At 31.2% G+C, this 18,194-nt stretch overlaps 2 protein-coding genes across 2 annotated transcripts in view; both read left to right on the top strand.

Moving 5' to 3' along the window:
• LOC143042845 (uncharacterized) overlaps window positions 1–11,366 on the top strand; it is a 48,080-nt gene extending 36,714 nt beyond the window's left edge. The window contains exons 24-28 of the mRNA XM_076215321.1: window positions 1,643–1,852; window positions 4,254–4,633; window positions 7,245–7,390; window positions 8,510–8,574; window positions 9,516–11,366. Of these exons, the coding sequence (XP_076071436.1) occupies window positions 1,643–1,852; window positions 4,254–4,633; window positions 7,245–7,390; window positions 8,510–8,574; window positions 9,516–10,535 (1,821 nt within the window). The 3' untranslated portion in view covers window positions 10,536–11,366. The remainder of the gene's footprint in view (window positions 1–1,642; window positions 1,853–4,253; window positions 4,634–7,244; window positions 7,391–8,509; window positions 8,575–9,515) is intronic.
• A 5,310-nt stretch (window positions 11,367–16,676) lies between these two features.
• The window catches only part of LOC143043830 (uncharacterized), a 28,849-nt gene continuing 27,331 nt past the window's right edge, over window positions 16,677–18,194 (top strand). The window contains exon 1 of the mRNA XM_076216009.1: window positions 16,677–17,018. The gene's annotated coding sequence lies outside the window, so the exon portion shown is untranslated. The remainder of the gene's footprint in view (window positions 17,019–18,194) is intronic.

Raw genomic sequence — 18,194 nt, 5'->3', positions numbered from 1 at the left:
GGAAATTTTGCTGTTTTTGGTTATTATCTTGAATATTATTATAGATAGAGATAAACTGTAAACAGGAATAATGTTCAGCAAAGTAAGATTTACCAATAAGTCAACATGACGGAAATGGTCAGTTGACCCCTTTAGGAGTTATTGCCCTTTATAGTCAATTTTTAACCATTTTTCGTAAATCTTAGTAATCTTCTACAAAAATCTTCTCCTCTGAAACTACTGGGCCAAATACTTCCAAACTTTAACTGAATGTTCCTTAGGGTATCTAGTTTGTAAATTGTATCCGAAGTTGTGATCTATCAACAAACATGGTCGCCATTGCTAAAAATAGAACATGGGGGTCAAATGCAGTTTTTGGCTTATAACTCAAAAACCAAAGCATTTAGAGCAAATCTGACATGGGATAATATTGTTTATCAGGTCAAGATCTATCTGCCCTGAAATTTTCAGATGAATCAGACAACCTGTTGTTGGGTTGCTGCCCCTGAATTGGTAATTTTAAAGAAATTTTGCTGTTTTTGGTTATTATCTTGAATATTATTATAGATAGAGATAAACTGTAAACAGCAATAATGTTCAGCAAAGTAAGATTTACAAATAAGTCAACATGACGGAAATGGTCAGTTGACCCCTTTAGGAGTTATTGCCCTTTATAGTCAATTTTTAACCATTTTTCGTAAATCTTAGTAATCTTTTACAAAAATCTTCTCCTCTGAAACGACTGGGCCAAATACTTCCTAACTTTAACTGAATGTTCCTTAGGGTATCTAGTTTGTAAATTGTATCCGAAGTTATGATCTAGCAACAAACATGGTCGCGATTGCTAAAAATAGAACATAGGGGTCAAATGCAGTTTTTGGCTTATAACTCAAAAACCAAAGCATTTAGAGCAAATCTGACGTTGGGTAATATTGTTTATCAGGTCAAGATCTATCTGCCCTGAAATTTTCAGATGAATCAGACAACCTGTTGTTGGGTTGCTGCCCCTGAATTGATAATTTTAAGGAAATTTTGCTGTTTTTGTTTATTATCTTGAATATAATTATAGATAGAAATAAACTGTAAACAGCAATAATGTTCAGCAAAGTAAGATCTTCAATGAAGTCAATTTGACCAAAATTGTCAATTGACCCCTTAAGGAGTTATTGCCCTTTAAAGACTTTTTTCACAATTTGTTCATCATGTTGACTTACTTTAAAAAATCTTCTCCTTTGAAACTGCTGTATCAATTTCAGCCAAACTTAGGCTAAATGAGTTTCAGAGTATCTAGTATAAATTTTATATTTTATTTCCTTGTATGTCAAGAAACATCTAGCTCCTATGGCTAAAATAGAACATAGGAGAAAATGATTATTTTTTTTTGCTTTTGAAGAAAATAGGACGATCCAAAAAACATTTAAATAAATTGAAAAGCCAAAATAATCATTGATGAGAGATTTAACCAAAAGAATTAAGGTGAGCGATTCAGGCTCTTGAGAGCCTCTTGTTTATTTAACTGTGCACTTGAAAATCTTGTATCTTGAAATTTGTCATCAATTCATTTTGAATTGAGGAATGAAGTGATATAGCTATATATATATAGCTGTTAGCCCATAAAATAACATACATCTAATGTAATTATTAAGATATTATTTTATTTTAGTCTGAATTTAATGTGAAGTGTGTTAACCAATGGTACAATCTGCCTCTGTCAGAAAGGAAGAGATTAGAAGGCTGCGCTGGGAAAGATGACGAAAGGTATTCTAAACAACTCTCCATGATGTCACTGTTTGATTCAAAGCTTACAGAGCTGAACACAATTCAAAAGAGGAAACGACTAGAAAGTGCTTGGAATAACTTTATTAAAAAAATGGTAAGTTTATTCATCTTTTCATTTTGATTCTATTTGACATGCCCCTTTTTTTTCTCATCACTTGGTGTCCATCGTCATAGTTAACTTTTTACATTTTGAACATATTCTAGAATTTTTCTAGAGAACCACAGAATGGAATGAAACAAAATATGGCATGAAAGTTCCTTATGAGATGCTGACCAAGTGTTGTTACTTTGTAGCTGATCCATCATTCATTATGGCCCCCAGTGGTGGACTTAGTTTAACATGGGACCCCATGGGAAAAACATACAGATGTCTTCTTTTAGAGAACCACTGAAGGGAATGAAATCAACATAGCATAGTTGCTGACCAAGTGTTGTTACTTTGTAGCTGATCCATTATCCAAGATTGCAGCCAGCGGAGGACTTAGTTTAACATAGGATCCTATGGGAAATACATACAAATTCTTCTTTAACCCCTTCGCCGATGTGTCCCGGTTTACCGGGATTCACGCTTCAGACAGCTGACGATGAGTCCCGTTTTACCGGGATCGGAATACCTCTTTTATATTTCCCGCTCAAACAGTGCAAACATGAGTTATCCTTCTTTGATGAATAACCTGGATGAAAGTGTAAACATGGCGCTTCCATTTGTTGAAAACCGTGTCAAAATCAGAGGAAATTTACGGAATTTACGAGAATTTGAAATGAGGGAACATTTTTTTTGAAAGAATATGGAAGAATTGAAGCTAAACTAGTATACTTTTTTGACATAAATCGTCGTTTTATGTACAAAACACTTGGAAAGGACATCGATCAGTGTGAGGAATTTGTACAGCCTCATAAATTTTTTCAAATTTTTGCTGTTTTGGGTTAAAAAATTAAGATTTGGGGTGAAAGTCGAATTTTGAGAAATTCACCTAGAAAATGCAGAAAATTTCAAAATTTGAATATTTTATGAAGAAAAAATTGTCAAAACATGAACAAAACTGTGAACATGGTGTTTGTGAATGAAATAAATACACAAATAACTACAGACAAGTTTTTATTGACATTTGTTATAAAGATCTCCCACTTGAGTAATAGTAGCCAGGGAAGCCATCGTCACAGAGTAGCTTCTGTCAGGGCAGCAATCGGTGAAAGGGTTAAGAGAACCACTGAATGAAATGAAAGCAAACTCAACAATTTTAAACCAAATTTAGCCTCAAACATCATAATACATTATCTTACAATTTTACATTTTTTAATATTATTTCAAAATCCCAGGTAGAGTCAGGTGAGCGACACAGGCTCTTGAGAGCCCCTAGTTTTTGGTTACTGTAAATTTTGAAATTATTGTATGCATTTGTTTGAAATAATATTGCAAATATTGTAGATTAATTGTTGCGAATTCAGAAAAATGTGCCAGATAAAAGACTGGAAATTCTTATTATTGTGATACTTTATCAGTTGCATTATTCACATTAATAAAAACCTTGTATTTGTTTCATAATTTACATGATCTCAGGCCAAATAAAAATATATGTGTGGTTCCAGTTACATACTTTTAAATAGGGTCGGTAGATCGGCAAATTTTATTTATTTTTTTCTAAATTTTATTTTGGATTGTCAAAATCCAGAAAAAAATCGTGTGTTTATCGAAATTGTTTCTTGTATTTCACACGTCAATACTGGAAGTCGGCCATTTTAAAAGTGTTTGGTTACAAAATAAAGACAGTCATTTACGTTTTCATTAATTTTGTTGCATTTTGACAACAAATTGTTATGAATTCTTGAATTTTTTCAATAACAGATACTTCTGATGGAAATTCAGATGACAGAACCACTAATTTTATATTATTTTAATTCACAATCCTCAAAATTAGATCATCTGAAATTTATTTTTCAGAAATGAAAAAAAAGTTCTAGGGTGGGGGGGTTTAAACTAGGGCCGGTCGGGTTACTGGAACCACACATATATTTTGATTTGGCCTCAGGTTCTGGTTACATAAGAATTGTTCATAGAAAATAACCAACGATCACTGAAAGATCTTCTATTTTTAATAGAGTGAAAAGCATCCAATTAGTGATTTTTTTTTGTATCAAATAACATGAAAAGATAGGGAAAAGTAATAGTAATATACAACAAACCCACTGTCAAACCTCAACACCCTTTAAATAAATCATTTGACCCAAATATTTTTAGTTAATTGGAAGGCAAAAATTACTACAGATAAATGCAAGTTTTAGTACATCTTTATAAGTGGATCCATTATTATTTACAGGAGATCTATATTGCTATATTTTGTACTTAAGGTAAACCACACATTTTATTGTTTTATTTCAATGAAATACGCTTTTCTTGTTTGTATGTAGATTTTACCACAATTTCAAATATCTACGAAAAATTGTTAAAAAAACCCAACAAATCCACTAAGCAATTTTAGAAATATTTATTATAGAACTTCGGCCCAACAGAGGAGAAAGTTAAATTTGAATCTTATCAAAGTGTAGTCAGTGTCATCAAAAAGTTACAATATATAACAGCCCTTATACATGAAGCAGAAAATCAGATGGCCAACAAAGGGAAGCAACACAACTCAAAGGATGAGAAGACAGAAATGGTATCTATTATCAAAAAGAAGTGTTTCAATGACCAAGATGTTTGGACAAAATTCTTGTCCTTCGTGGACCATTACATTCAAGGAGAGTTTAAATACTCTGGTACCTTTCCCTCGGTGACAGACAAGGAGAATCATCAACCAGATACTGGTTTCCATCCTTGTAGAGTTTGTGGTGATAAGAGTATAGGAACATTCTATGGAACCGTAGTTTGCCATAGGTACATTTATATACTGTTATATTTTTGACAATTAGGAGCATTTTTTGAAATTAGAAATGTGAATATGATTCTTTTGAAAGGGAGAAAAAATTTTGAAAAAAAGATGTGATATACATGTATTTTATTTCGTTGTTTATATTTGAATTTCATCATCAAATTTTTTAAATTATAAAACTGTATTTAAAAAAAAAAAGAAGCAAAATTATGATAAAAAGAGGTGGTATGTTATGTTTGCTAATTGGACAACTTTATTCAAACCTCAAAGGTCCAATGATGCAAAGAATTGCATCTCATTCTACTGGCTTGAATCTGAATAGGTAGGGATACAACCCAGGTGTTATTTCCCTTTGCAAAGAATTATAGAATTAAATACAAAGTTTTTGAATTATCATTAACATAAAATTTATAATGAAAATGGGGAATGTATCAAAGAGACAACAACCCGACCATAGAACAGACAACAGCAGAAGGTCACCAATAGGTCTTCAATGCAGCGAGAAATTCCGACCTGGAAGCCTCCTCCAGCTGGCCCCTAAACAAATATATATACTAGTTCAAGGATAATGAACGGCATATTGTCTCCAAATTATACATAAGAAACTAAAATTAAAAATAACACAAGTCTAACAAAGACCAGAGGCTCCAGAGACTTAGGACAGGTGCAAAAAATGCATGGGGGTTAAATATGTTTATGAGATCTCAACCTCCCCTATACTTCTAGCCAATGTAGACAAGTAAACAATCTACATAAAAAGCAATCTTACGTTTTTTTAATAGATTTTCATTTTCTAACACTGTAGTTGATGTAGATTTAATTCCCAATTTTTTTTTAATAGACTTAATTGTCAGTTTTCCTACAGAAGGTTTTGGTTCACTCTGGCTTCCTCAACCTGAAAAAATACCGCAATTTAGCTAAAAGTCGTGTTAAACATGAATCAATCTAGATCATCATTGAAGCATTTGAATGGCTTTTATTATACCCCCGCTTTAAAAGAGGGGGGGTATACTGTTTTACCTCTGTCTGTCCTTCCCTCAGTCCTTCCGTCCCATGAATATTTTTCGTCGCATTTTTCTCAGGAACTACAATACAAGGATTTCTGAAATTTGGTTTCAGGGTTTATCTAAGTCAGCTTTACCGTGTGATGCGTTTTCAGATTGATCACTTGACAACTTCCTGTTTACCCAACACTTGTATGATTTTACACATGATAGCCAAGTTGAAAATTTTCGTCACATTTTTCTCAGGAACTACAATACAAGGATTTCTGAAATTTGGTTTCAGGATTTATCTAAGTCAGCTATACCCTGTGATGGGTTTTCAGATTGATCACTTGACAACTTCCTGTTTACCCAACACTTGTATGATTTTACACATGATAGCCAAGTTGAAAATTTATGTCACATTTTTCTCAGGAACTACAATACAAGGATACTGGTTTCCATCCTTGTAGTACTACCATAAAGAAAATAAATAGTAGTTTATTCACAAATTTATTGACATTACACTTGCTGTAAATAATTTTATTTATGTATTCAATTAAATTACCAAATCATTTTAAGTATAATGTACTATTCTTTATTTTTCACATGGACAACCCCCCCCCCCCACCCCCCATCATTATGAAGAATCTCTTAAATGAGGGACTACCCTTAGTCAACAGGTCAAGGGGTCATTTTACTCTTTTAAAAAGTAAAATAGAAAAATGTAGATTTATTAACTTAAAAATGGGAAATTCTGACATTATATTGGGAACAGTTTTTCTAAATGAAGGGTCCAATTATTTTGAATACTAAAGAAAATATAAGGCCAAGAACATATCAAAATTCTTTGACATGTGTTGACCATATAATACCAGATAGATCATAAGATGTATAGTTTCTTCAAATAATATGAATATGTGCTGATTTGTACTTAAAAAGTGGTTTTTAATGTTCTTACATTGAGGGGGTATCCCTAGATGTTGTTCCCAACCTGATAAAGGTCCTTCTTCGTGTATAATTTTAAATTGGAAAAGTCAACAACTATTTAGTATCCTTACACATGAAAATAATTCCTGGTCTTACAGCTACATGTTAATCTTTTCTACTGATATAATAACTAGAATCATGCAAATAAACTTAAGAAAAAGTCATGTTAGCTCATCTTACATATATGACACTTTTTCTAGACCACAAAACAGCACATGCAAAATAGTTGTTGCAAAGAATTGTAACCTTTGAAATTGTTGTCGCGCTTCAAAAGTTGGCAGGTATGCCTTTTTGGGATGAAAAAAGCAATGTGTTAGAATAAATTTTTGACAAAAATAGTTCTGTTTAACTTTCTCACATGTCTTTTAGGCAACTTAAAACATTTATTGTCTTATATCTATGAACTTTATATTTGGGGCCAAATATGGCCCTTACCAAACTTACTTCTTTGAGAGAAAAAAAATCCTGGATTTCTAAAGGATCAATCCCGAAATAGTGAACTTAAAAACACTAGAACCCGACGTCCTGAAAAATGTCCTGTCCCCTTTCTATCAAGGAACAGTTGATTTTTGGACTTGTATTTCATTTATACACTGTATAATTTCATTATGGAATCCACTTTAATTATATGTATATGTTTCAGCTGCAATACTTTCTTTGTGAATGCAGTACAGAACAGGCGCCAGTACACTTGTTATAAGCAGAAGATGTGTGATATGAATTCCTTAGGAAATCTCTGTGTGTTCTGTCGATTCAAAAAATGTCTCAGAGTTGGAATGGTAGTGGCTGGTAAGCTTTGTTATATTTTTGGTAAATCTGAATTTCATTGGTTGAAAACAGTCATGTGACTGAAGAATAAAATATAACTTGAATAGTAGTGGCAGGTAAGCCTTGTTGAGGTTATAATTTCCACCATTGCTTTGTATAATTTGAGTCTTCATAAGCGTGAATCATGACTTGGTATTAAGTATTAGTGTTATGATATAGGTTTAAAGGATTATAGCGTTAGTATAGGTGTGATGTGTGAGTATAGATATAAGAAGATGTGGTATGAGTGCCATGATGAGACAACTCTCCATCGTCATATTGACCATTTAAGGGGGCTCGCCGGTATAAATTTTTTTTTTTAAAATATATGATTTTGACTACATTCATAGTACATTTTTCTATAAATGAACTTTATGATATAATTAATAGAAAAATGAAATTAAAAAAAATGCGGTCACTGTTCATTTAAGCTCACAATCTGCCTCCAAATGAAGCATTCATTTTTGTTATGGACCTTTTTTCTTTTGAACTGAAAGGAAAAAAAGAGGTAATATCACAATTGAAAAAGAACTAAATTACAGAAATCGCTTAATTTTACAATATTTTAGTTGAAGAAGTACAGCTTTTTTGAAAAAAAATAAAAAAATATAGGTCGCCGATGAGTTTAAAAAGATATTTAAATTTTAATGCAAAAAAATAGCATGTTTGTGTCAAAGGGAGATAATTTGGAGTGTTTTCAATGATATGTACATTTAAAAAGTCATTTGGGGCCAAAGCGAAATGATTTTGTTGGTTGATTTTTGTACCATATAATAAAGTAACAACTAATAAATTAATAAATAAATTTTTAATGAAAACAAGAATGTTTAATTTTTGTACCCTGAAGCCACCTTAAAGATAAGACTTATAAATCGATGGAGATTGACAATACCATGGCAAAAAAAACCCCAAAAAAACCAATATACTGGACACAACATGATTTAGAAAATAAAAGTTTAAGCCGAAAACCCACCAAAAATCAGTGCCAAATATCAATGAAATACAACAGCATCAAACAATCTTCAATTAACCTCATTGATTAAAAAGGATGTTATCTCAAAGTTGGTTTATTATAAACAATTTGTTAATTGTATATTTCAGATGTTTCCATACCAGGAGAAAAACTTGAGATCTTCAGATATTCTACAGTAAATAATAGTAAAAAGGTATATAAATTTGAATAAGAATGATTTTGTTACAATTTTACAAGACCAGCATTACCTTAATGATAGTTATCAAAGGTTCCAGGCTTATAATAAAATACGCCAGACACACATTTCATCTAAACTCATTAGTGACGCTCAGATCAAAATAGTAAAAAAGTCAAACAAGTACAAAATTGAAGACGGTAGGACATACATTTATATTAATGCCATTAATCATACTTTTTGGTAATCAGATAAACCTAAATCCAATGCTTCTTGACGGTTGTTGTTGTTTCATGAAATTGGTTGCAATTTTTTGTTTACAACTTTTTAAATACGATGGATTCATTGGATACCACCATACTTTAATTTTAGATGTTCAATTCTCTATAAGCTTGTATGCAGACTTTAGCAGAACTATGAAATTAAATATCCACCAGAAAGACAATCTACCAAAGTTGGTAACCACAAAATAAAAGAATCAAACTTCTTTCTTGTCTGGGAAGACAGGTTTATCAATTTTATTTGAGGTAGAATGATTTCTTTAAGATAGTTAATGCCTTAAAGATGTACTTAGTTGAGGTTTTAAAAAAAAATTGGTGTCAGATGTTCAGACTCCTTGGTGTTTTTCCCTAAGATACAAGGTAAAATATTTCGCCCCATAAGACCAAATTATTTTTGCTGATAATAGCTCGTAAATAATACAATGGAAATCAGCCTTATCCTGCCATCATATAAAAATCAAATATCTCAAAATGGAGCTCCATGACCTTTCAATATTTTTAGCTTATCTATTTTGATCTTGAACTATTGTTCAGGCTTGTAGTATCAATTTTAAATTATGGATTTATTTAATTTCACCTTATTTAATATCATCCTTTAAACAAAGACAAATGAATTTAACTTAAAATAATTTCAGCTATAAATAGTTTTATATAAACTAAAGTGTATTTGTTTTTCAGAAAGTAGAAGCAGCATCTTTTCCCTATCAAAATTCTCCAGTAGAAATTTCTAGTGATGAAGATGAACTACCATTGACTTCTTTTACAAATAAAGAAGATGATCTCCCATTGGCCACTTTTACGAATAAGGAAGATATGCTCCCATTGGCCACTTTAACGAATAAGGAAGATGAGCTCCCATTAGCCACTTTCACGAATAAAGAAGATATGCTACCATTAGCCACTTTTGTAAATAGAGATATTGATGTACTTCCATTGGTCACAGATAAAGAAGGTGATCTCCTATTAGCTACTTTTTCAAATAAAGAGGATGAAATCCCATTAGCTATGATTGCTGAAAAAAAAGATGACCTACCATTGGCTATTTTAACAGATAAGGAAGATGATCTCCCTTTGACAACTTTTGTTAATACAGAAGATGACTTACCATTGTCCACTTTAACAAACAAGGAAGATGATCTCCCTTTAGAGAGTTTTACTGACAGTAATGATTACCTCCCTTTAGCCAAATACTCAAACAAATCAGATGACAATGGCAAAGTAATAGCAAAGATTGTGAAATATTCTAATGTCACAAACAAAACTAATCTCAACTTACCTACGACTGCAGTTGACCAAAGGTTTGGAAAAAGTCCAAAAAGTGGACAGAAGAGAAAGCTAGAAACTTCAGAAAAGTCTGAAACTCAAAATGGAATAGCAGTTTGTACCGCAGTGAAAGCTACTCCTACCAAAAAAACAAAAGATAATACTTGCCCATATAAAAGTGTTGAAAAAACTAACAAATTAGCTCAGAAACAGAGCAATCGTAATAAATCTGCATTAAGTTCACCTATTACTATAGGAGATGACAATTCTAGAGATTCAGTTGTTACAATCAATTCTAACAGTGATAAATCTATAACATTAGAAATATTAACTGACAGTGAGTCGGAAGAGAGTTCAAGAGATGAACCAGGCTCTGCAAAGTTTTTGAAGTTTGATGTTGAAGTTGTAGGAATAGATAGTGATGAAGATCTCTAAGAATCATGTGTTAGTTACAGTATTATAAAGATTTGAGAATCTAGTCATAGGGGTAATCTAATAAGATAAATAGGGGAGGGTAGGAATACATGTTCTATTTATAGAAATTGGTGTCTTCCAATTGATTTTTTGTCTCGCCTAAGCAAAGTTGTGGAAGGGAGAACTGATTTTATGATGGGACACTTAATTGGTGCTGTATCCCACAGTGGCAGTTTTAATAATGTAAAAATATGTGATTAAGTCAGTTTAAGGGGAACAACTAATGATGGGTCAACAATATAATGTATCAACTGTGTAAGCATTTTATTTCATCTCTTTCCAAAGGATATTTTTTTGCACTATCTCTTTAATCATGGTCTAATGACTTAAGATTTTTACTTACATGTCAATATTTAGAAAAAAAACACATGGGGAAATTAAATGGTCATCGCAATCGTCAACTTTTAAATTTTGCATGGTTTACAATAAAAAGTTTATGTCAGTTTAAGAAAACAACTTATAATAAGTCAATAATATTTGGTATACATTTGCCCAGTACCTTAAGATATTATTCATTGACTTTAAATGTTTTGCATTGTTACCTTGTATTGCAATTTCAATTTCATCATTTGTATAAGAGATATATAACGGTAAGGCATATCTCCATGGCAACAGTTTATTGTAGTTTGTTTTTAATGTCATGATATTATGCCACTATCAAAGGTTATTGTTATAAAGGTTACCAGTTTAGTGCTCAATCATACTGTGCCCTAAGGTTGACATTATTTGCTGTCTGCCATAATTGTTTTAGTTTATTTTGTTTTAAAATAAACAAACTGTTGGTTTTCTTTTTTTAAGTGTTTCAAATTTATTCATTCCATGTCTCTTTTAAAGATATCATAAGATGTGAGTTTTCCTTGCTGTAGAATATTACCCTTTAGTTGTAAAATTAAGACTGGAAATGGGAAATGTGTCAAAGAGACAAAAACCCGACCAAAGAACAGACAACAGCAGAGGGTTACCAATAGGTCTTCAATGCAGCGAGAAACTCCAGCACCTGGTGGCGTCTTTCAAGCTCCTAAACAAATATCTATACTAGTACAGTGATAAAGCCACACTTAACTCCGAATTATACACAAGAAACACAAATTGAAAACCATACAAGACTGTCAAAGGCCTGAGGCTCCTGACTTGGGACACACCTAAGAGCATTATTATTTTTGGTCTTTGATCTGTTCTTCTGTCCATCTTTTTGGTCAATGAATATTTTGATGAAGTTAAACTCCAATCAACTGAAACTTAGTACACATGTTCATTATAGTATGATATTTCTACTTTTAATGACAAATTAGAGTTTTGACACCCAATTTCACAGTTCGTATGATAGAGTGAGTGGGGCATCCATGTTATATATACACAATCCTTGTTTAAAATCTATTCTTGGGAAGATTTCAAAGAAGTCGAGTAAATTTTATGTATATATGTACAAATGAATAGCTTGTTATTATACCCCCGCTTTAAAAAAGGGGGGGGGGGGGGTATACTGTTTTACCTCTGTCAGTCCGTCCGTCCCATGAATATTTTTCATCACATTTTTCTCAGGAACTACAATACAAGGATTTCTGAAATTTGGTTTCAGGGTTTATCTAAGTCAGCTATACCGTGTGATGCGTTTTCAGATTGATCACTTGACAACTTCCTGTTTACCGAACACTTGTATGATTTTACACATGATAGCCAAGTTGAAAATTTTTGTCACATTTTTCTCAGGAACTACAATACAAGGATTTCTGAAATTTGGTTTCAGGATTTATATAGTCAGCTATACCGTGTGATGCGTTTTCAGATTCATCACTCGACAACTTCCTGTTTACCGAACACTTGCATATTTTTACACTATTAATATTATCCACTTGCGGCGGGGGTATCATCAGTGAGCAGTAGCTCGCAGTTTCACTTGTTATTTATTGTACACATCTTTTATTATGATTATTGTTTCTTGTTTGTTTTCAATAATGGATATAGATAAACCTGAACATTGTTTTGTTTTGTATTTACTAGAATAACGTGCACATTGTCGATTCAGATTCAATCATAAATGATGTTGCAAAAGGACATTGGAACTGATACTGATAAGTAGAAAATAAAAGACCAAAAAGACATACAATACACAAAACAACATGTAAAGCAAAGTCTGAGCAACATGAACCCCGAAAAAATGGGGAACCCAGGTGCTCCAGGAGGTGAAGTCCATCCTGTGATAAGACAAATTGGGTTCTTAGACAGTAGGAAGGGAGTGTGGTTGTAACGAATGGAACATGTTAATTGTGAAACACATTCTACAACGGCCAACCAACTAGTTATGATGGCGTCTATAAAATAATAGAGGAATAGAACACGCAAGTCCTTGGATGTTGTATCACTTTGGAGTTTATGTTCTCCATATGCAGGCACTGCTAGGCTATTGTCCATTTCAGAGGATTCATGTGACCAAGATCTTTATCACATATTTTGGTAATAAATTTCATGATATCTGTTTTTTTAAACTTTAAAGTCAAAATCAAATTAGATCATGATTAGTAATATAACAAGGCGCTATATCTCCTTATCCACTTTTATTATTTTTATTTTTTTATTTTTTGTCTTATCATAGTATATAGATGGACAGAAGTTTCCTCATTTCCTCATTAGTGTTGCTACATACAAATGACTATCTGATTCAATTACCACAAAAGAGACACGATTGCAAATCCGTTGTAGAGGAGTTCATGAACTGCTTGCATAAAGCTTTATATCTTAGTGGGAAATAGATTGCGATGCTGTATTCCTTGTACAACTTGTATACCTTTTGTTACCAAGTCAACTGACAGTCTGTTGTAGGCGAAACGAGCATCTGATGAAAAAATTTTGATCCCGACTACTTTTATGATTAATCCTGCTGGTCATTATGATATAAGGGGAGACAAGGGTGTATTTTACAATTATAGCCTATGATGGGGTCGATACAGGGATGCGTTGACTGAGGACAAAGTCCGAGGTCGATATACTTCTTTGGGTCGTTATATCCTGTATTGACCTCATAAATAGGCTATTGTTATATTATTAATTTCCGACCATATTTGTATCAAAATCGTCATTTGATTTTGTTTGAATTTCATAGATAGCATATTGTCTCTTACACAATAACAACAGATAAGTTTTTATTTCATTTACTTTTTTGATATTTTATTTACATCTTATGTTTTCGAAGATTTTTTTTTCTTCAATAAATAGATCAAAAATTTAAAAAAAATACACGACTTAAATCGACATTACATGCATCTAACAGTCGCCTTCACGAATTGATTTACCGATACGATTATAGTGTCTTAGAACAGTAATGGATTTATTCGCATTTTTTTATATTTTGATATCAGGATGATCTGTGATTCAACTGAATGTGTTATATTCCCAGATTTGACATTACGACTGAGTTTTTAATGAGATGATGGGTAGTGTATGCAAAGCAGGAGGTGATAACCATATCGACACCCCCAGTTATGATCCTTTTGGAGATCAAAACTCATATGCATACATAATGTTATTATTTTTCACAATATAAAGATATATAAATAATAAAGAAAAAGTATTAAGAGCTCAATTATGTTTTCTCCTAATGCCATATTTTAAAGTCGTGATACTTTAAATTTGATTAGAAAAAAAATAAAAATGTTTCATACACTTCAGTGGCTATATGTTTTATTATGAAACAAACTGTGAACATATACTTTCTGGTCAATCGAAATCATATATTTTACCAAAATATATTGTTATTGAATTATTATCTTGCCGTACTCTTATTCGCCGATAGCTTTCCGATATAACCTTAACCATGACACCATGACTTCTGTCGCTAGAATTTTGACAATCGCACAGCGTCAGTGCTAGACGTAAATCGTGACTTAAAAAGAGATAAACAAATGCGGAAAGAAATAAAAACAACAGTAGTATACCGCTGTTCAAAAGTCATAAATCGATTGAGAAAAAAACAAACCCGGGCTACAAACTTGATTGTGGACTTTCAATTTCTGTTAAAAAAGACCACACGAGTATAATCTGAGCACCTGAATACTGTTGTATATACAAAATAAGGAATTCAGATCATGAGCAATGCAAAATAACATTTAGGTCTATATCTGTAAACAGTTTAAGTGTTTCACCTATATCATTCTCTATGTCAAATTTAATATATCAAACTTCCTTTTTGCTATATCAAATTCTTAAATTGTTATATCAAATAATTATAATCTGTTGTATCAAATTGATAATCTCTTTTATCAAATATTTAATTTGTTATATCAAAATCCAAAATCTGTTATATCAAATTGCTAATTTTTTATATCAAATTTATAATTTGTTATATCAAATTTATAATTTGTTATATCAAATTTATAATTTGTTGTATTAAATTTCTAATTTGTTATATTAAATTTATAATATTTTATATCAAATAAATCATTTGTTATATCAAATTAATGATTTGTTTTAGCAAATTGATAATTTGTTATAGCAAATTGATAATTTGTTATAGCAAATTGATAATTTGTTATATCAAAATTATAGTTTGTCATAACAAATTGTAAAAAGTAGACTGGCATGACCCTAAAAGGCTTCCGTAGATATCAACGAAACAAAAGAAACACAAAGTGCAACACAAAAAAACCGAATAGAAATTAATTAATTTATGCTGAAATTAAAAAAAAATCTGAATTTATGATATTATACATATATGCAGTACGTGTCAATGTAACAGTCTTTCATGAACTTTTACTATTGAACATAGCAAAAAAAATATACCATGGAATAACTTTTTCTTTTCAATAAACATTCATATGCTGTATTTTAGGAAGGCTATTGAAAGAAGTATCCACACACTAATGATCGTTATAATAAATATAATACAAATCTGATTATTGCCATTGAATAATAAAATTCTTCTTATACAGCAGCATGTACATAACGATAACACGTTCAAAATAATGGTTGAAATTCATTTTGTACCATTATTGTTTTAAGACGTCAAAACTTCTGATATATGATTGTCTTACAATTAAAAAAAGTATTGCCATTTAAAAATTTATAATAAACTGATTACATTTTGTAGTTGATTCTAATATACGTTTGTCAGAGTCCCCCTTCTTCACCCATAATTGGTTTTTTTTATAAACATATATGTGTTTACTTTAAATGAAATTTGCACTGTTCAAGGTCTACGTAATTATAACTTGGTGTTGATTTCAACTGTAATTCTCGCCTCACTGCTTTCAATACATACATATAACGATATAAATCAATTCGTTGTTAGTGAACAAGAGAAAATATCGATAACCATTAAATTAAGCCTCTTTTACAAACAAAAAAATATAACCATGGTATATTTTGTCAGTTTGTTTTCGATCAAATGAGTTTTTTTTATGTCCCTCTGGTATCTTTCGCCCCTCCTTTTAGAATCAAGTTTGTTACTGGTTACACGAAGAAGAGGTTGGACAAGAATTAACTATACATAAAAATGAAATCGTATTGGGAACTTTACTATTTATAATAAGTATAAAAATTTATAAACCTAGTATCTTTGTTGAGTATTTCAAAAATACATCTAATTGCATGGCGAAAATAATTCAAAAATATATCAAGTAAAAGACCCCCTTTTCAGCCCTGATGACTTGCTTATATGTACGATCGATAATAGGGTTTTTTTTGTAACAAAAATATTTTCAATTGAAACCATATAGGTAAATGAATAATAAGAATTTGATATATTATTGTCGATAAGATTATATATACATCATGTTATTTATATGGAAAAAAAAGACAAATCATATGATTTAAGGGGAATTATTTAAGAGAAGTCCCCTCTCCTTACCTCTCATTACTTGCTTTCGTGAGTATGACAATATGTTTTACCATAAGAAAACGATTTGAAGTTTCAATGATCTCAAGACGTAAATGAATAATTAGAATTATATTTATCATGGTCTTTGTAATTTAATCTTTTATTAAAACTTACAATATAAAAATAAATCAAATGGCTCGAAGTGAATAATTCAAATAAATGTTCAACAAAAAGATCAGATTCACCTCTCCTCGCCCCTATTTACTTCCTGTATGTAGTTTACTCAAAATGGTTTTTATACTAGTATATATATTTAGGCTGTGATAATTTTTTTTAGCTATAAAACGAGTGATCCAATTATCTAGTGATGTGATTAATTCTTTTAGTACTTTGTACACCATTGTTTTTGATACCTGTCTACAACATAAATTGATTCTTATTTAAGAATTAAAGGAACACCTGTAATATCATGTTATGACACTTCATTTCTTATTTAAACATTACAAGGATTTATTTTAAAAGCGTTGATCAAAAGAGGTTACAAAATAAGGATCTCGGGATGTTTTCGTTCCTAAAATCAACATGATCAATTGTCGTATTAAGAACTGCACCCTATAACAGAGAACACGACGGTAAGATTTTAAAATTGTAAGTAAATTATAAAATTGTGTGTGTTTGCCTCCAGTAACTACTATACTGGTCTGTTATATGGTTAAACGTATTTAAGTTTAAGTTTAACTTGTATATCTGTGTTACTTTTTTACCGGCGTCAAACAGTTTATGGCATTTTTTATGTCGTCGATCTTTTATGAAAGTTGTAATGTCACTTTAAAAGTTTGAAGAAAGGTTGCTCTGAGATCTCAAAACTCAAGTATGCCAAAATATTGATGTATTTATCTTAAAAAGTTCATCAAAGATATCAAACCTATCAACTAGCATACCAGCGTTTTTTACTACAAGGATCTCTAAAGATAGAAAGCTGAAACAGCCCTGCTAAAATTAAACAAGTTGACAAGCATTTGAAACTAGACATTCCAAACCGTTATGTTAAGGGTTGCTAAGGCCATTATTCCTACGTCAGACATCATAATTGTTATTATGCCAAATGAATTTTGATTTCATTTCCGATTTCCGATGAAGTTGTTTTTAAACATTCCGACAACTTGTTAAGCTCAGTGCGAGCAAGATTTGTTATAGCTGAGCATAATGTATGAAAATATATTTTATTAAAATCGTATGTTGATAACAAGGTCAACTGTGACTTAAACTGAACATTTTTCTTTTTTCATGTTTGAGGGTGGATTGAAGCAAAAGGGTGGGGGTCTTCATTTTCTGTTATCAGTATATTTTTTATTTTTACCTAATTCTTGAATTTTTCTCAAGACTTTTATAAAATTTTTGACCTTTTTCTTAACTTTTTGTTTGTTTTGTCCATTTTCCTTTATTACGTAAGCTCAATCAACACCCTCATATTTTCTATCATATTTCTATTAAGTACGGCTGGACAAAATCTCAGTGCTTCTGCGAGCTAATGTTTACTGTAAAACATATTTTTTATACATTGAATAAGGAATTAAAGCAACAAAAGGTCGTTAAGATATACATTTCAATGGAATTTCAATATATCTTTGTTTATATTATTAATAATTATTAATAATTTGCTTTTTGTTTAAGATAGTAATATGACACTCAGAATATAATAATTAAATATCCTGTAATCGCGGTATATCATTTTTAAGTATACCAGGTTTGGCAAATAGTCAGATAAGACTTTTTGTTTGATCAATATTAAAACAATATCCATGTTT

Source organism: Mytilus galloprovincialis, chromosome 8, assembly GCF_965363235.1.
Source record: "Mytilus galloprovincialis chromosome 8, xbMytGall1.hap1.1, whole genome shotgun sequence".
In the NCBI taxonomy this organism is placed as follows: domain Eukaryota; kingdom Metazoa; phylum Mollusca; class Bivalvia; order Mytilida; family Mytilidae; genus Mytilus; species Mytilus galloprovincialis.
This window is presented reverse-complemented; position numbering and strand designations above follow the sequence as displayed.